The 21,071-nt window shown below is 40.6% G+C and overlaps 1 protein-coding gene across 1 annotated transcript in view; it reads right to left on the bottom strand.

Moving 5' to 3' along the window:
* LOC311107434 (sideroflexin-5-like) overlaps positions 1-13,037 on the bottom strand; it is a gene marked incomplete at both ends in the record, with an annotated part of 40,269 nt that extends 27,232 nt beyond the window's left edge. The window contains 3 exons of the mRNA XM_084149926.1: positions 2,642-2,719; positions 3,177-3,245; positions 12,981-13,037. Of these exons, the coding sequence (XP_084006052.1) occupies positions 2,642-2,719; positions 3,177-3,245; positions 12,981-13,037 (204 nt within the window). The remainder of the gene's footprint in view (positions 1-2,641; positions 2,720-3,176; positions 3,246-12,980) is intronic.
* Positions 13,038-21,071: the final 8,034 nt, after the last annotated feature.

The raw sequence follows: 21,071 nt of genomic DNA on the forward strand, positions 1-21,071 counted from the left end.
GAGATAATATACGACAACTACTAAAAATATCTAAGAAGCCAGGCCTGGTATTTATAGCGGATTTTGAAAAGGCCTTTCATAAAGTAAGACTGGATTTTATTTATAAATGCCTGGATTTTTTCAATTTTGGGGATTCTCTTATAAAATGGGTAAAGGTAATGTATAGCAACCCCCAGGTGTAAAATAGTAAATATCGGCTACTTCTCAGAGAGTTTTGAATTGTCAAGAGGAGTTAAACAAGTGTGTCCACTGTCACCATATCTATTTGTTATGGCCATCGAAATGCTAGCTATTAAAATCAGATCAAATAACAACATTAGAGGATTAGAAATCCAAGGCTTAAAAACAAAGGTGTCAATGTATGCCGATGACTTGAGTTTTATATTAAGTCCACAAGCTAGATCCCTGCAATGTCTCATTGAAGATCTAGATCACTTTTCTGAATGGTAGAGTTATGGCTTTCATGGAGTTATGAGAATTGTATGGGAAGATCTGCTCAATCCAAGATTTCAACCAATTGATTACAGCATTACCCGAAAAATGGAGGAGGCAGGTGGCAGCGGCAGGAGGTAGGGAACTGGTCTGTCTGCCCAATATAAAGGATCAAAACTGGTGGAGGAATAAAAATTGCATAAATAGGAAAGTATACCAGTTTCATTTGAGGACAAGGATGTTGACAGCTGTGCCATACAGATTGCAAAATAGTTGGGAAGAGATTTTTGATGTACCGATTCCATGGTACAGGATGTATGAGTTGATATATAAAACGACGCAAGATTCAAGACTTCGTGCTTTTCAGCTAAAATTATTATATAGAATTCTTGCCACCAACAAAATGTTGAATATTTGGGGCATACAATCATCGAAGCTCTGCAGATTTTGTTGTGAGGATACAGAATCAATATACCATTTATTTTGGTATTGCCCTCAGGTAGCCTGTTTCTGGTTCAGGAATGGCTGAAAATGCATAACATTGATCTAAAATTGACCCTAGAAATAGTACTGTTAGGAGATCTGGAGAGACTGGGTCAGTCAATTACTAATATACTAATACTCTTAGTAAAATTATTTATCTTCAACTCGCAATCTGTGGATTCTATTCGATTAGATAGATTGAAATTGTATGTTAAACATCACACCATAGTTGAAAGATATACGGTACGTAGAAATCCGAAGAGGGTGGCCAGCAGAGATAGGTGGGATGGGCTGAGGGAGGCTGAGGGTTGGGATGTGGAATTGGAGACAAATGGGAGTGGAGTTGCTGGGTGGGGGATAGAATGACGGTCAAAGATAAAAGTTTTAAAAAATAAAGTCAAAATAAAACATAGCAAAAAGTATGTTTGAATGACACTGAGGGGCAGTGTTGTTACAGCTAATGCCTGTTTGCCTGAGGCTGATGCCGTGCAGGTGTTTGTACACATGCATATACACACACTCTCATTCAAATGCACACGTGCACATACACGGACACACATGTAAATAGTGCCATACATGCATGGTCTCGGATAGTTGAGGGGCAGCTCTTGGGGAACTGTGGGGGGGGGGGGGGGGGGGGATCATGGATCGCTGGTTCGGGTCCCCGTTTTTGACCTTGTGGGAGATCTGTTGACGTGCCCTTGAGCAGGGCGTTGAACCTGGTTGCTTCTGTGGGTCGCTCTGGATGGGAGTCTGTTAGATGACTAATGTGATGTAGTTGTTGAGCGGCTTCACTGCCAGTATATTGTATGTTTTAAATATTCAATAAATATAAAATATAAAAAAGATAAAAAGGTATTACTTTAGTGCCTTGTTGCAAACAGGATGCATGTTTTGGAATATTTTTATTCTGTACAGGCATCCTTCTTTTCACTCTGTCAATTAGGTTAGTATTGTGGAGACCTAAAATGTTGTTGATCCATCCTCAGTTTTCTCCTATCACAGCCATTAAACTCTGTAACTGTTTTAAAGTCACCATTGGTCTCATGGTGAAATCCCTGAGCGGTTTCCTTCCTCTCCGGCAACTGAGTAAGGAAGGACGCCTGTATCTTTGTAGTGACTGGATGTATTGTTACACCATCCAAAGTGTAATTAATAGCATCACCATGCTCAAAGGGATATTCATTGTCTGCTTTTTTTTTACCCATCTACCAATAGGTGCCCTTCTTTGCGAGGCATTGGAAAACGTCCCTGGTCTTTGTGGTTGAATCTGTGTTTGAAATTCACTGCTCGACTGAGGGACCTTACAGATAATTGTATGTGTGGGGTATAGAGATGAGGTAGTCATTCAAAAATCATGTTAAACACTATTATTGCACTCAGAGTGAGTCCATGCAATTATTATGTGACTTATTAAGCACATTTTTACTCCTGAACTTATTTAGGCTTGTCATAACAAAGGGGTTGAATACTTATTGACTCAAGACATTTCAGCTTTTCAATTTTAATGAATTTGTAAAAATGTCAACAACAAAAAACAAATCCACTTTGACATTATGGGGTATTGTGTGTAGGCCAGTGACCAAAAATCTCAATTTAATCCATTTAAAATTCAGGCTGTAACACAACAAAATGTGGAAAAATTCAAGGCGTGTGAATACTTTCTGAAGGCACTGTAAATATTCTGTAACACTGACAAAGGAATTTCTGATAACAAAAACCTCACCTGTAGATCTGTAACTCCAGGAGGTAGTGTTCCATGTTGAAAATCATCCAGGAGTTTGACGCATTCTGTCAATCGACTCTGGAGAGATAAAAGAGTCATTTGAGTCAACAAGAGAATTAACAGTAGGTAGTTAGGTTTCTTCTTAATGTGTTATCTTAGAGAAGGACTGGGTAACGGTAGTTCTGGCAAATGCCAGATGGGATGGTCCATCTTTAGCCCAGTGGGCCTGTCTAAATTGTTTGTTTGTTTTGCAAATAATTATAATTATTTGGCTAATAATAGGGGCTTTGAGGGGGGGGGGGGTAATTGTCTGGTGTGTGAGAAATTCCAGGACCAATTTATGTTCCAAGTCCGTCCCTGTGCTATCTGATTGGATTCCAGATCTACAGTATAAAGTGGACGGCATTCTCCTGTTGCCACAGTTCCCAAGTCTCATCTTCAATCAGAAATTCAGTGGAAGGCCACGTTTTTTGTATATCTTACAAAAAACATAGCTGAAGTAGTAAAACAACATGTGGATGGATGGATGCCTTACCTCAGATACAAAGAGTGTGCTGGGGTCGATGATCTCTACAAAGTGTCTCAGCCGGCCAAGAAAGGTACTCTGGAAGCGAGAAAGAGGGGAAAAAAAGAGGGCGAGGACATCTTCAACGGCTACGTACGTTGTCAGTGGTGCACAGTGTGCACTATTAAAATAGAAAGACTCAAAACACCATCATTGTATAGTAAAACCATGAAAGATAGTGCACCTAAACAGAGATCTGATGTTTGGACAGTGTTTGAATGTAAACCCAATGTATGTGTTCTGACACACTAAATGTATTTCAAAACAGAATGGAAGTATTCTTCAATCTGAATAATTGTGTTTTTAAGCGAGTTGTGAAAACCCTTTTTGGTGTTTCTGTGCATTTAAAAGGCAGCATCAAAACACAAAAACAGTGTTTTGGCAGACTCTCTCATACAATCAAATGGTTTTAAATTGCAAATGGTTTATAGCATAAATATTGATTGATTGTGATTTTCAGTCAATATTTGGATCAACATTTTAAAGAAGACACTGGGAATTGCATACTTTCCTAGGGTAGACTTTGACACTAATTATAGGCTACAGTTGCCAGGCCCATTGTGAGATTATAAATAAATGGTACAATCAAGGCGTTTAGAGCTATGTAAGTTATAGCAGAGGTAACGTGTAAAGTGGGCATTCATGTGAGGTGTCAAAACACTGCGTTAGTCCACTCAGCCAGTCTTCAGGACTGAACTGTTGTGCTGATTCAGACTTGAGATAAGTAGACTGAACATGGACTCAATAAATCACATTTTATGTCACATCATTCATAAACAACAGGTGTAGACTAATAGTGAAATGAAAACACTATTATGGTGTTTCAAGTCCTGTGTAGTGCAGAATTAGATCCCTTTTGGTGTAGTTTCCTCTTTCTGAAGCTCCTAAACACTATTGTGGTGTTTCCAGTCCTGTTCAGTGCAGAATTAGAACTTCTGGAGTTTCCAAACACTGTAAATGGGAGTCCCTCCTCTTCTTGTTTATTCCCTGCTCTTATATGATGTGTTTATAAACTCATCAGTAATTCCAAAAGGTCAAATGTACAGCATTATGCTCAAACAAAGGACACAAGAAAATTTATTTTTGTGAAAACAAAAATTACTACGTTTGTCCAGGATAATAATTAATAAGTACAAAACATGATTTTGACGCTTCATGTGCTTTATGTTTTCTTTTCAAATTTTCAAAATCACTTAGCATTAACAGGTCTTTCACATTTTTATATTGATAAAGTAAGACAGTTCAAAGATCTGTAAGGTATTTATCATATTAATATTCTTAAAAATCAATGGAAATATGGCATTATGTTTGACATTCATGGAAAAGAATATAAGCAATGACTGCTAATGTTAGCAGTAGCGCTCATACAAAACTTCAGTCCAGGGCTCAATACGATCTTTTAAGGTGGTGAAAGCTCAGTCGTCACTAGTTTTTGTGTTTCAAAGCACTTCATTTTAACAGTGTGGGTGTGTCCAAGGAGGGCAAAATTCAAACCACCTGATACTTTACTTTATTGAATACCATTTATGTTGCTTGGGCACATCTTAAATAATCCGGTCCCACTCTATACAACAGAGAACTTTTAAGGCTCAATGAAGCCTTCATAAACCATTCATAAGGCCTATATGGATGGCCCATGGCTCAGAAATCCCCCAAAAGCAAATCCCATGTTATGTAAAGGGTGACAAATGGGTTATGCCACATTTTCCAAAGCACCAGATGTAGGGACTTTTTAAATCACCCTTTCTGTAGTATGACATTACTTACAAATGCTTTGTGAAGCTATGTAGGGCTTATGAAGAGTTTATGAATGCTTTAATACATTTTAGTCATATAGTCATTTAGCAGACACTCTTTATTAACGTGTTTGTCTAAAGTGGGACCCATAATTCAACATCAAAATACTTAACGTCTCATTTCACATGACTTATAATATAATAATAATAATAATAATATGCCATTTAGCAGACGCTTTTATCCAAAGCGACTTACAGTCATGTGTGCATACATTTTTAGGTATGGGTGGTCCCGGGGATCGAACCCACTACCCTGGCGTTACAAGCGCCATGCTCTACCAATTGAGCTACAGAGGACCACATGTGGATTGAATCAAAGTGGTTAAGCTGCTAATTGTTGTTTAGAGTTCAATGACTTAATGTTTAGGGGGTACAAAGTAAGACAGAGCAGCTGTGTGGGTTGACTCTTAAGACACAGTGCAAGAGAACTTGAGCATATTTTCTTCACCGCACAGAATTGTCGTTACTTGGTGGTGAAGCATATCGCTTTTCCAGTCCCCTTACTAGATGGGCCCAGCTGAACATTGTGTGCCAACAGTCTGAAAAGGCCTGATGGCAGTGCATGCCAAGAGTCTATTTGGCAACCAGATGGACTGAAACATGCCAACTTCAGTCAGATGCCTTCGAGACATTTATCACTTATGAAGGGCAGGCGACAAAAGACAAGACAGGAGAACTAATTTCTCCGTCTTCATTATCTTTCCTACATTCGGTTTTAATTGAAAACACGCTCCTCCACCTCTCGTGACATGTTATTGTGAAGAATGTAGTAGCTACCGTTCTGTAAATCTGTGTATCCTTTCTTTATTCAGTGTCCTCACAGCCCATAGACTGTATAATGTCCTCACAGCCCATAGACTGTATAATGTCCTCACAGCCCATAGACTGTATAATGTCCTCACAGCCCATAGACTGTATAATGTCCTCACAGCCCATAGACTGTATACTGTCCTCACAGCCCATAGACTGTATAATGTCCTCACAGCACATAGACTGTATAATGTCCTCACAGCCCATAGACTGTATAATGTCCTCACAGCACATAGACTGTATAATGTCCTCACAGCCCATAGACTGTATAATGTCCTCACAGCCCATAGACTGTATAATGTCCTCACAGCCCATAGACTGTATAATGTCCTCACAGCCCATAGACTGTATAATGTCCTCACAGCCCATAGACTGTATAATTTCCTCACAGCCCATAGACTGTATAATGTCCTCACAGCCCATAGACTGTATAATGTCCTCACAGCCCATAGACTGTATAATGTCCTCACAGCCCATAGACTGTATAATGTCCTCACAGCCCATAGACTGTATAATGTCCTCACAGCCCATAGACTGTATAATGTCCTCACAGCCCATAGACTGTATAATGTCCTCACAGCCCATAGACTGTATAATGCCCTCACAGCCCATAGACTGTATAATGTCCTCACAGCCCATAGACTGTATAATGTCCTCACAGCCCATAGACTGTATAATGTCCTCACAGCCCATAGACTGTATAATGTCCTCACAGCCCATAGACTGTATAATGTCCTCACTGCCCATAGACTGTATAATGTCCTCACAGCCCATAGACTGTATAATGTCCTCACAGCCCATAGACTGTATAATGTCCTCACAGCCCATAGACTGTATAATGTCCTCACAGCCCATATGTGTAGCTCTGTTTTGTATGGCTGGGTGAAGAGAACAGGCTCCATGTAAGAAGACTGCCTTAATTATGCATGTGCTTCAGCTCTCCAGAGAATCCACAACACAGCTAGTAGAGATGTATCACATGCAGCCGCAATAAGAGACGGAGATATATGCTGATTCAAGAGATGGCCTAATTTTAACTGCTTTGATGCAACAAACTGAAAATGTCACTGAATATGCCTTTATTACTGTATGCCAACCTGTGCTGAAGATTTTTAGGGCACAAAAAAAAAGGTGGATGTTCTATTTGTGAAACAATGAAACTGTCCATTACCCACTGATAAATGCAGTGTTTGACATATGACTGGATGCTTGTAATGATGAAATTCCAAATTTGTAATGCAGGATGACTCAATGATTTTTGGAACAATTCACATGAACAAAATTGTTTGTGTTTTGCAATTGCATCAGAGGTTGCAAAATGGAAGTCTAAATAGAGTGTTATTAAAGCCTCTTGGCGCTGAGAAGAGACTACTTGGTGCCATGCAATATCCTGGTTAAATTACTATCATCAGTTATCTGTGAGGAATTGGGTTGGTTCCAAGAGTAGGGGCAAGTGTCCTTTATCGATTGGCTTCTTGTTATTCCACCACCATGCATTTGGATGAGAAATGCCTTTATAAAATATAAAAGGCAATAAAGATGGCCAGACAATAACAAATCAGACTTTCTTTGGACTTTGTGCTTTACTATTTCAGCAGGTAAATAATTACCTTATAACATAATATTGCATTCACAGCAGTTTTAATATAGGCTAGCCTCGAACACTGAATTGCACTATACAGAAGCCCAATTACAAGTGAGGTTACAGACATTTTAATCTCATTAATTGCCAGCGGTCATGAACGCTTTACAAAAAAAAAAGCTGAGTTGCAATTCGAGCCAACGTGAAGGTCACATTATCAGACTAGTTGACCACTGCAAGTGCATAATCACTTCACAGGACAGACATTTTGACGGATATGCTAAAGATAAGGACAGAAATACATTGCAATATGAGATGTAGCCAACAAAGTTTGGAAGATGCAGAATAGCCTACAAAAATAAAAAATTAAAGTGGTTTTTGCTAAACATATTTACATGGGTGGAAGGAACATTTTTTTTCTTTAGCAAAATGATGAGCCTTCTAATACACTGTACAAAAATATAAAACGCAACATGTAAAGTGTTGGTCCCATGTTTCATGAGCTAAAATAAAAGATCCCAGACATTTTCCATTCGCACAAAAAGCTGGTTTCTCTCAAATTTTGGGCACAAATTTGTTTACATCCCTGTTAGTGATTATTTCTTCTTTGCCAAGATAATCTATCCACCTGACAGGTGTGGCATATCAAGAAGCTGATTAAACAGCATGATCATTACACAGGTGCACCTTGTGCTGGGGACAATAACAGGCCACTCTAAAATGTGCAGTTTTGTCACACAACACAATACCACAGATGTCTCAAGTTTTGAGGAAGCGTGCAATTGGAATGCTGACTGCAGGAATGTCCACCAGAGCTGTTGCCATAGAATTGAACGTTAATTTCTCTACCATAAGCCGCCTCCATCCTTGTGGGGTTATGGTATGGGCAGGCATAAGCTACGGGCAACGAACAAAATTGTATTTTATTATGGCAATTTGAATGCACAGAGATACCGTGACAAGGTCCTGAGGCCCATTGTGAGGCCCATTTTTAAGGTATTTGTGACCAACAGATGCATATCTGTATTCCCAGTCATGTGAAATCCATAGATTAGGGCCTAATTTATTTATTTCAATTGACTGATTTCCTTATATGAACTGTAACTCAGTAGAATCTTAGAAATTATTGCATGTTGCATTGATATTTTTGTTCAGCTACATTCTTAATTGTCACTTTTTATCCCTCTTGAAAGTTTGAGTTTGTGCTAGACATAAAACTGCACAAATGTAGAAATCTAATCCGGATGTCACATAAGAAGTAAGAATAAAGCTCTTCTATTCTATTTTGGCTGTTCTATTCTATATTCAGTGCAGTCTACTCAGGTGTAATAAAGAACCTGAAAAAATCTATAAAATGTTTGCAATTTTGCATTAAGTAATGCTGATTACAGATCAGGCATGTAAAATGTTTGGATCCATTATAGAGTGGTGAGGAGGAGCTCCATGTCCGGAAGTAATTTAGCCATTATTGTAGCCATTGGCACTCTGTAGAGTTGCTTTTTTCTTCAGTTTTCTCGTGTCAATTAATTTGTGACATTCCTGGATTACTCATTATACAAATAAAGTCAGATTTAATCAACAAATGCGATAGTCAGTTGATAAAAGGTTAAGGGTACAAGACTGTGTACATATCTGGCTGTGTTGGCGAAATAATTACATATCCCATCGAGCCAAGCAGGTAGAGGCTGCCTGTTGTTACAGTGCCAAGACGAGTCAGAAACATTCAGCTTACCCTACGCCAATGACGCCGGTGGATCTCACACCTGAACTTGGATCCGTGTTAAGTAGCAATGATATCCTTCGCCACCATTGTCTTACGACGCGACAGATAGCGCAAACCAGTCATGACTATGCAACAAAACAATAAATCATTCAAGTTTCTTTCCAGCGATTTTATATGATTGTATAACTAGCAATGTAGCTTTGAAGTTGAGGGTGCTGTATTTATTAACATTGGCAATGAGGACGAAAACTAGCATAGTTCAGCCAGGGAAAACAAACTCGGGACAGGATATAGCTAGAAATAACACACACACACACAAAAAATACTGCAAAGTTGCTTAGGATCTAGAAACAGAGCTGCCATGTCTATCGGCGCCATCTTGCTAGGCGAACATGTGCACTAGGCTAATTCAGTACACAGATTGTAGTTTTTATGCCCTGATATCAGGAGCTGGCGGCGAAAAGTTTGATTAAACAATTCAGAGACTGAAAGGAGTAGATCAGAAGACATCTATTTAAGGAAAGCAAATCGATATACAATCCCTTAATCAGCTGTAACTGTCAATAGTAAACAAAGCTTAAAATAATTGAGTGAACCTGAATCCAGAAAACTAATGTTGAAGTCTCTTGTAGACAAAGTAGACTCCTCCTCCACACTGCTCTATAATTATTATGGTCTTATAGACTAGACGTAACATAGTAAACATACATTCGGGACACTCAAATTAGTATGATTTGTTACATTTGGTATGGTTACATAAACTAGAAGGTTACTTATGGTGAAAACGAAAGGTGGTTGGTCAAGTTGGATGGGTGGGTATATAACGCGAAGGTTCCGTGTTTGAATCTCATCATATACAGTGAGGGAAAAAAGTATTTGATCCCCTGCTGATTTTGTACGTTTGCCCACTGACAAAGAAATGATCAGTCTATAATTTTAATGGTAGGTTTATTTGAACAGTGAGAGACAGAATAACAACAAAAAAATCCAGCTAAACGCATTTGTCAAAAATGTTATGAATTGATTTGCATTTTAATGAGGGAAATAAGTATTTGACCCCCTCTCAATCAGAAAGATTTCTGGCTCCCAGGTGTCTTTTATGCAGGTAACGAGCTGAGATTAGGAGCACACTCTTAAATGGTGTGCTCCTAATCTCAGCTTGTTACCTGTATAAAAGACACCTGTCCACAGAAGCAATCAATCAATCAGATTCCAAACTCTCCACCATGGCCAAGACCAACGAGCTCTCCAAGGATATCAGGGACAAGATTGTAGACCTACACAAGGCTGGAATGGGCTACAAGACCATCGCCAAGCAGCTTGGGGAGAAGGTGACAACAGCTGGTGCGATTATTCGCAAATGGAAGAAACACAAAATAACTGTAAGTCTCCCTCGGCCTGGGGCTCCATGCAAGCCTCACCTCGTGGAGTTGCAATGATCATGAGAACGGTGAGGAATCAGCTCAGAACTACACGGGAGGATCTTGTCAATGATCTCAAGGCAGCTGGGACCATAGTCACCAAGAAAACAATTGGTAGCACACTACGCCGTGAAGGACTGAAATCCTGCAGCGCCCACAAGGTCCCCCTGCTCAAGAAAGCACATATAAAGGGCCGTCTGAAGTTTGCCAATGAACATCTGAATGATTCAGAGGAGAACTGGGTGAAAGTGTTGTGGTCAGATGAGACCAAAATCGAGCTCTTTGGCATCAACTCAACTCGCCGTGTTTGGAGGAGGAGGAATGCTGCCTATGACCCCAAGAACACCATCCCCACCGTCAAACATGGAGGTGGAAACATTATGCTTTGGGGGTGTTTTTCTGCTAAGGGGACAGGACAACTTCACTGCATCAAAGGGACGATGGACGGGGCCATGTACCGTCAAATATTGGGTAAGAACCTCCTTCCCTCAGCCAGGGCATTGAAAATGGGTCGTGGATGTGTATTCCAGCTTGACAATGACCCAAAACACACGGCCAAGGCAACAAAGAAGTGGCTCAAGAAGAAGCACATTAAGGTCCTGGAGTGGCCTAGCCAGTCTCCAGACCTTAATCCCATAGAAAATCTGTGGGGGGAGCTGAAGGTTTGAGTTGCCAAACGTCAGCCTCGAAACCTTAATGACCTGCAAAGATCTGCAAAGAGGAGTGGGACAAAATCCCTTCTGAGATGTGTGCAAACCTGGTGGCCAACTACAAGAAACATCTGACCTCTGATTTCCAACAAGGGTTTTGCTACCAAGTACTAAGTCATGTTTTGCAGAGGGGTCAAATACTTATTTCCCTCATAAAAAGCAAATACATTTATAACATTTTTGACATGCGTTTTTTTCATGTCTTTGTCAGTGAGCAAACGTACAAAATCAGCAGGGGATCATATACTTTTTTCCCCTCACTGTATAACTTTAGCAACTTTGCAACTACTTAGCATGTTAGCTAACCCTAACCTTAACCCTTTTAGCTGACCCTTTAACCTAACTCCTAACTTTAACACCTGACACCTAGAGCTAACGTTTGCGTTAGCCACCTAGCTAACATTAACCACAACAAATTGGAATTCGTAACATATTGTACTTTTGGAAAATGTATTGCAATTTGTAACATATTGTACGAATTTCAATTAGTAACATATCTTACAAATTGTAATTTGTAACAAATCATACGAAATGGATGATGGACATCCACAAATGAAAACATACCATATAGAGTACCACAGTACGAGTCATAATGCCCATAAAACCTAGCGGTCAAACAAGGAAATGGTTCCTATTGTTTTTCCACCATTCATTTTTCGCATAGGGGATTTTAGAAACACTTCAAATAAGGGCTGTGTTTCATGTAGGCTTACCCTGGCATGACATTTTGATAACTGTGTGAAACTCTCTAGAACAAGGTGACTTTTATCAATATATTCTCCTGTATTTAACCCCCCAAAATGAAATGCTAATTAGCTCCTATCATAAAGAACTACAAATGCCATGATGATCTGGACTAGATTGCCGAATAGAGACAAAGGTAAGAATCTCTGGATTAACTATCTAATGTTAGCTAAATGTAGCAATTAATAAATTGGCTACATTTCTTTAAATGGACAATTCTGTGAACTGTCTTGTGCAAGTTTTAAATTGACACAATACCTCTTAGCAAAGGTGTCAGCTAGAGATGACATGCAGGAGCTTGCAGGGATTTGTAGTTTTGCATGATGTCTACTTTGATGCTAATTAGTATTTTCGAATCTGAGAGTAAATAGAGCCGAATATATTGATAAAAGTCATCTTGTCCGAGAGATATTTACATGGTTATCAAAACATCACGCAAGGGTAAGCCTACACGAAATAGAGCCCTTATTTTAAGTGTTTCTAAAATTCCCTATGGAAAAACATTTATGGTGGGGGGAAATTTGGAAGCATTTCCCTGTTTGACCGCAAGGTTTTATGGATATTATGACACCTCCACTGTGGGGCTCTATGAAACATATCTTATTAAATGAAGTGTCTCGGATTTACGTACAGAATCATACGAAATGCTCTGAGACCACTTTGGATGTCCGCTAAGCATTGATGAAGAAGCTGCAGCATCTAGCTACACTGGGCGACCAACCCTGCTATCAACTCCGAAACACTTCCCCGCTACTTGGTAATTCCAAGAAAGTTGGTTACTTTCATGCATTTGCACAGAGCATAAAGAGAATTCCACTGCAATGACAAAAACATTTTTTGAGCGGACATCAGAGGCAACTTTCGCTACAAAGTAACAAGGAGTGAGCATAATGATGCACTCGCAGGAACAGGTCGGAGATCGCAAAGATGTTGTGTTTTGCACCCTTTTTAGAGATAACAATGTGATTAGTCAAAAAATATCCTTTACCTGATCATATCGAGGTCTTCCAAGCTGGAACGCAGGACAGGCTGCAGATTCCGCCATGACAGCGAATAAGTATTTATTTATTAATTAAGTGAATCATGAAACTGGATTTTTAAGTAACGTTAGTGAACTAGCTATACTCCCAGTGAAACGGTCGTCACTAGTTACCACAACCACAAAGTCATAAACCCCGCCTATTTCTACAAATTATCTTCTTAAAATGTGATTTTAAACCTAACCCTAACCTTAACCACACTGATAAACTTAAGAATAAGCTTAAATTAAGACCAAAAGTTATTTTTTGTTTTCTTACATTTTTACGATATAGTCAATTTTGACTTTGTGGCTGTGGTAACTAGTGGAAACCCAGTGAAACTAGTGAAGCGATAAATCGCGATGTTACATGGGAGGTGTAGTTTCTGTCATGTCGAGTTACACATTGAAAGTCGGTCAAGATGACTACACATCCCAAATAACTGATCAGCTGAAATGAGGTTGCATAACGGTTCTTGTGGTGTGGTCATATATGTTGCATAGATGCTCCGAGAAACCCCTGTTGACCCAATTTTACTTGCACAGTGTTGCACTTTCTGCCTGTTCACCCCGCTATCATCCAGAAGGCGAGGTCAGTACAGGTGCATCAAAGCTGGGACCGAGAAAAAAAAACAGCTTCTATCTCAACGCCATCAGACTGTTAAATAGCCATCACTAGCACATTAGAGGCTGCTGCTGCCTATTGAAATCACTGGCCACTTTTAGAAATGGAACACTAGTCACTTTAATAATGTTTACATATCTTGCACTACTCATCTCATATGTATATACTGTATTCTATTCTATAATATTCTACTGTATCTTAGTCCATGCCGCTCTGTCATTGCTTGTCCATATATGTATATATTCTTAAATTCCATTCCTTACTAGATTTGTGTGTATTAGGTATATGTTGTGAAATTGTTAGATATTACTTGTTAGATATTACTGCAATGTCAGAGCTAGAAGCACAAGCATTTTGCTACACCCGCAATAACATCTGCTAAACACGTGTATGTGACAAATACAATTTGATTTGATTTGTACCACAGGAGGTTAGTGGCACTTTAATTGGAGAGGACGGGCTCGTGGTAATGGCTGGAGCAGAATCAGTGGAATGGTATCAAATACATCAAACAAATGGTTTCCATGTGTTTGATGGCATTCCATTTGCTCTGTTCCGGCCACTATTATGTGCAGTCCTCCCCTCAGCAACCTCCTTTGGCTACACTATTCTGCAATGCAATGAGCCTAGGAGTCGGCAGAACACAGCATTATTCACAACACCCAATGACGTTCTTGTAATGAACCAATGAATGTGCTTGTGTAAAGGACATCACGCTGCATGCTTAGCAAGTACCACTTCCTCCTGATTCGACCCATATCTGGCGCGAAGCTGATCAAACATAGATCAATGTTTGAAAAGGGTCCAAATCCAAATGCTGTAGGCCTACAGTAGGTTAGGGTTACCGCTATTCTCATTTACATTTTGCCAGAAATGTTTCACTTCAACCTTTGAGCTTCTGTAATGTGGAAGTTTGGATCAAGCCTAGTTCTAAAATTACTAAAAAGATAAGTCATACATTTTTACATTAGAGCAATTCAAAGCTACTCATTCAATGTGTAAACTGATACTAACCTGATATTAGATCATGTGTAACCTGTTTTATTCTTCAGCAGTTCACATCGAATTGGCTTTTATACTGTGAGACATACATGTTGTAATTACAAGGGAAATATATTATATTATATCTCATTGAACTTTTCCTGCTGAGTTTGGATGAAAGTAATGGAAACCAAAATTGAAGTCACAGGTCATGGGGTGAAACAGCATGCAGGTTCCCAAGCCCATTCTGATAATGTGCTCAAACCACATTGGAACAAGGGGAGTGGAAGTCAATACTAGCAGACATAGCAGTGCCCTCTTGCGGAAAGAAAGTAATGTTGCCATTAGAAAGAAGACCTGTCTGCATTGTCAGCATAATACATTATACTGTCAGCAATCAGCATCCCTTTCATTAGATATGGGCAATGAATACAAGGGCAGCTTTGACTTTCACAGTATTTACAATACTCCTGTATTATGATTAAGTAGAAGTATACTGTCTGTAAACATTTGTTTTTTTAGATTTGAGGATAAAATAAATGAATAAATTAATGAATTTGATGAGCAATTTTCTTTATTTTACATGTTACAGTGCTTAGGTCATGTATAGCATTTAAATTATAGTACTGTATTTAAGTACTCTCTGTAACAGGCTTCTTAGCTAACGTTCCACTCCTTGCCAATCCTTTCTTTTGCCAAAGAGACTGGCCTTTTAAAGGCTCTGCATTGGTCAATCCAAAGTCTGAAGTGGCCTTACAGCATTTACTGCGATGCAGCTTCCGCAAACCTGAGGGCTTTCATACTTATTGTGCTTAGTGGAACAGAGCACAGCTATTGTGAAGGAAGTTGCCAAATAAGTGAGTTTGTGTTTATACAGGACATACCGCCCCCACCTACCGTAAACCAATCATGTCAATGCGGAGCTATACAGATCCCTCCATATTGTAACAACATTTGAGAGGCGTTGGGCGATGTGGTATGGCGCATGATTTGGGGTACGTTCGTAAATTCGCTCTGGCTTTCTACTCCGATTTCAGAGCACTCTCGTCTGAGTGTGCCATAGCGCAGTATAACTGATGAATTTACGAACGCCCAGAGCACACTCTGGCACTCCAGATTGAATTTACGAACACACCCTTGGCCTCTGCACGCTGGCTCCGCAATTGCGTCACGCCCTCCATACGAAGCCTCCGACCACATTTTCAGATAAAGCATAAATTGTTTTCAAGGCAATCTCAACGTTCAATATGCAGCCAGATTTACGGCGCAGTTGCTGATTGGTAGTTGTAAACAACATTAATATTTTCCATGCCAACGTCATGGAACATGGGGTGCAAGCAAATTTGGAATTATAATTTTAAGAACAACAATAAACAATACCGTTACAACCTGCAGTCATTCCCTTGTTAGAAGGCAGTGACAATGCAAGATCATGTGGTTCAAAGTGGCTAGAGAGGACTCCATAAAAGAGCAAGAGAAATAATGATACGGAAAATATTAGCCTACAAGATTAAATCGAGCTACGTTTGCTTCAGTTGCATACCATTAATGAGAGGAAAGAAACGCAAAACTGGCACCTGTCGTTCCTCGCACATATGCTGATCATCATGACTCGTCCACTCACAAATCTTTATTTTGTCTCTGGCTTGCATAGCACAGGTGGTAGTCGCCTAAATTCACTGTAGTAGGCTAGGCCAAATATATAGGCTAGCATACGAATGGTGAATTAATAGCAGATCCTATTAATTAACGTCTAACTTACACATCTCTGTCTTCACTGTTCCCTTCTTGCGCAATTTCTGTATCTCCGCTGGCATCTCCACTGGCCTCTCTTCGTCTCTATTCCTTATTTAGTCTATAGCTCTTGAACAAGTAGCCTAGACCAATGCGTGTCCCAGAAGCAATAGGCCTATTGTTTGGTCAATTATTTTGAGCAATTAAAAAATATTGGCTATATATTCGAGGAAAGGACCTTGCTCTTGCTTGCGGATATAAATGAGGCTACAGCCTTCACAATGAACTGGCAGGGAAATTTGAATGGCGAGAGCTTCTCTGGTCTGATGTGATCACATTGGCTGGTGGTAAAAATGCAATAAACGGGAATCCTCTGTTCTACCTGCGCCCAATGTTCATGTTAACAATTAAATGTATTACAGCAGAATTTCCATTGTTAAGAATGTTTCCAATCAAATGTATAAATTAAGTTGCAGCATTTTCCTACCGTTCTAATTTTCGTAAACATTGTGATTGGATGATAGCTGTGAAGGTTATCGAATCAGGATCAAATCCTCTGATCTCCTCGAACTCATTAATGAGAGAATATTCATATTTGAAGACAAATGACAGGAGTTGCAAGGAGTGGAATGTAATAGCTGAACAGAGAAGGCAACCAGGCTGGTATTTTAAGGCCCCCACCAGAGGACAATGTCGCCCCATTTCGACGTAATTACTGTCCTATTGCAGAAATTGTCCTTTAACTCTTCGGAGTCTGGAGCTTTTTTGGCCGTTTTTGGGTACCTTCAATTTTGCCCTGATATACTACATAAAGAAATGTTTACCAGACCAATGTTGGGTATCTTTTTTTTCAGCACAACCTCACCTATATGATCTGTTAGTAAGTTTTTCACTTTGACATACTATTTCAACACACTGGACCCAAACACACACAGAAAACACAAAGTCCGTTTAGAAAAAAGATGGTTTTTTTATTGTAAAACCCTCAAACATGGTGAACCAAGCATTTAAAAAGCTTCAAATTGAACCACAAGGTGCAAATATGAACATATAAAAGTATTTTGGTGATATATACAAGCAATAAATAACTATTTACAATAAAAAGTAGGTATAACCACTGGCGTTTTTCTTCTATTCTAACCCTAAACCTTTTTGTGCCACTCCTCAAAACAGTTTCTGTCCAAAATGAAAAAAAAAGCTTCAAATTGAACCACAAAGTGCAAATATGAACATATAAAAGTATTCTTGAGATATATACAAGCAATACACAACTATTTACAAAAAAAGTAGGTATAGCCACTGGCCTTTACCCTATTTGTGCCACTCTTCAAAACAGTTCCTGTCCACAATGACACAGAGAGCCACATCACAGGCCTTGCACTTCCATGGTGTGACAAACCTCTTCTTGTCAACTTGTTTACAGCGTTGACAAACCCTGCGGCCTGCTGTGGCTTTGTCTTTGGCCTCTGCAACATTGGCAATGGCCACAGGAACATGGCTGGTGCTTTTTTGAAGTGGAACCCCTGTCTGGGTCACTCCGCACAGCTGGGCCACAAGTTCTGCCACAAAGTTCTTGTGCGTCATGGGTGTGACCTGTTGGGTCGCACTGATGTCACAGTGCAGGATGTATGCATTTGTTGTTCCCATGTCCAAAAAATGCAGGAAGAGGGTACGGTACCAGCGAGCAGTTCTGCGATGGGTTGAGTAATACTGGAGAAGCTGGTCTGACAGGTCAACCCCTCCCATGTACTTATTGTAGGCCATGATGGGGGTAGGGCAGGGAATGTCTTTTGCTACCCAGCGTCCAGGTCCTTCCTTCACCTTCCTCTTGATTGTCTCGCCCGAAAACGCTGGGTGGATTGTGGAGCACACCGACACCTCCCGCGTATCCATCCACTTCACAAAGACCAGGCGATCCTCTCTGATCCATCTCACAGACCCCCTCTTCGATTTGCTGGTGAGGGCATTTTCTCTGCCACTAGGACACCCTTTTCTGTTGCTTCTGTAGGTCCCACAGGCTCCAAACTTCATACTTCCCAAACTCAGGAACAGTTTTGGGCTGGTGTAGAAATTGTCCATATAAATATGGTATCCTGTACCAAGATGTGATGGCTGAATGAGGTCCATAACAGCATCATATGAAAGTCCATGCACGCTGGGTGTGTGTGCTTTCCCAACATACACGTTGAAGTTTAGAGTGTAGCCATTGTTAGACTCTGCCAACACAAAGAGCTTGATCCCCCATTTGTTAGGCTTGTCCTTCATGTACTGGGTCATGCCAGTTTTGGCTTTTGTAGCCACCATCCTCTCGTCGACTGACAGTTCCTTCTTAGGATGGTAATGAGCCTGGCAGGCAGTGCGAATGTCGTCCATCAGAGGTTTGACCCTGAACAGTTTGTCATGCTGGGGTGTACCTTTGCGCTGGTCATTTATGACATCCTCCTCTGGATCACTTAGGTGGATGTTCCATGAGATGGACCGGAATATGTCTCTTGGCATGACCTTCGCTGGCAATGAAACAGACAATATGTGGCTTTGTTTCCAGTAGTCCTGGATACTAGGCAGAGTCACCAATGAGGTGTAGATGAGGAGACCCAGAAATCTGTGCAGTTCCTCCACATCAACGTCAGTCCACTGATATTTGCTCCCCTTCTGCTGATTTCTTGCTGCCTGTTTGTTGGTGTTTCTGCAGATTGTCCTCATTGTATCTGCGGCGAAGTAGAGCAGGAAGAGGTCCTTTGGTGTGTGCCCTGAATGCAAATCCACCTGGGCTCCTGGTGGTCTGCGGGGCATGAACCTACTGGCTTGTGGGGCAGTGTCAGGATCAGTCTCTGTTTTCCATGGCTCAGAGCTCTGTTCTGGCTGTGCTGCTGACTGGGCTGGAGATCTTGACCTGGTCTTGGCCTGATCCTTCCTTCCACGCCCCCTCTGTGATGGCCTCCGTCGGCTTGTTGTGGGGGTGGGGGCTGTTGATGGCCCAGGCTGCTCGTCGTCGTCGTCGTCACTATACAAAACAGGTAAACGGATTCAAGATTATTCAAAGTTCAAGATGTTCATTGGCATTTGCACTACAGTGAAGTAGAATAGAATACTATAGTAAGATAAACGAAAGCAATAAAACAAATTCATTTTAGAAAAATGTTTGTCTTCTTACCTCACGTTTTCAGCAACAAAATCAGGGTCCTCGAAGTCATCCTGGCCACTCTCATTGTCTGACGACGAACTTTCCAAAGTTTCTTCATCGCTCATTTGGAATAACAAGTCGACGGCTTGTTCAACGTGAAGTGTGCGCCTCACATTGCTTCACAAAAACGATACTGCTGACAATAAAACTCTTGAAATACAACAATTGAAATACTAACTCGTGAAAAACTCTCCAAAACTACTCATGAACTGAACTAATTCCTCTCGTTCGTTCTTTCGCAATGGCTAGTTGTCATGGGAATGAATGTTTATATACTCGTGTGCATCCTTTAGAACCGGGTTAGCACAAGCACACGTTTTTTTCCGTTCCTTTTTATCACAAAAGACGACAAAGTTATTATAATAAATGCAAAGCGCTCATAAAAGAGCGCATATTTTGACGCACTTTTTTCATGGAATTGAAATTATCATAACTTTGGTTTTAGTTGGTGTATTTACATGAAACAAACACTCAAAACGTAGCTTCGGGTCTCCATTTCTGCATGAAATCGACGGCAGCCCTCTGCGTCACTTGGTTTGGATGCTGCGCGGTCCTAAAGCCGGCCCGCGATTTGAACGCGCCGAAGCGTTCGCCGACTCGGAAGAGTTAAGGTTCGACCTCCAAAAAATGACGCAGGCTGCTAATACAAATCAAATCAAATGTTATTCTTCACATACACATATTTAGCAGATGTTATTGCGGGTGTAGCGACATGCTTGTGTTCCTAGCTCCAACAGTGCAGTAGTATCTAACAATTCACAACAATACACACAAATCTAAAAGTAAAACAATAGAATTAAGAAATATATAAATATTAGGATGAGCAATGTCGGGAGTGGCATTGACTAAAATACAGTAGAATACAGTACATATGAAATGAGTAAAACAGTATGTTAACATTATTAAAGTGACTAGTGTTCCATTATTAAAGTGACCAGTGATCCCATGTCTATGTACATAGGGTAGCAGCCTCTAAAGTGCAGGGTTGAGTAACCGGGTAGTATCCGGATAGTGATGGCTATTTAACAGTCTGATGGCCTTGAGAAATAAGTTGTTTTTCAGTCTCTCGGTCTCAGTTTTGATGCACCTGTACTGACTTTGCCTTCTGGATGATAGCGGGGTGAACAGGCTGTGGCTCGGGTGTTTGATGTCCTTGATGATCTTTTTGGCCTTCCTGTGACATTGGGTGCTGTAGGTGTCCTGGAAGGCAGGCAGTGTGCCCCCGGTGATGCGTTGGGCAGACCGCACACCCTCTGGAGAGCCCTGCGATTGCGGGCGGTGCAGTTGCCGTACCAGGTGGTGATACAGCCCGACAGGATGTTCTCAATTGTGCATCTGTAAAAGTTTGTGAGGGTCTTAGGGGTCAAGCCAAATTTCTTCAGCCTCTTGAGGTTGAAGAGGCACTGTTGCGCCTTCTTCACCACACTGTCTGTGTGGGTGGACCATTTCAGATTGTCAGTGGTGTGTACGCCGAGGAACTTGAAGCTGTTCACCTTCTCCACTGTGGTCCCGTTGATGTGGATAGGGGCGTGCTCCA

Source organism: Coregonus lavaretus (genome assembly GCF_964263955.1).
Source record: "Coregonus lavaretus genome assembly, chromosome: 32".
Taxonomy (NCBI): domain Eukaryota; kingdom Metazoa; phylum Chordata; class Actinopteri; order Salmoniformes; family Salmonidae; genus Coregonus; species Coregonus lavaretus.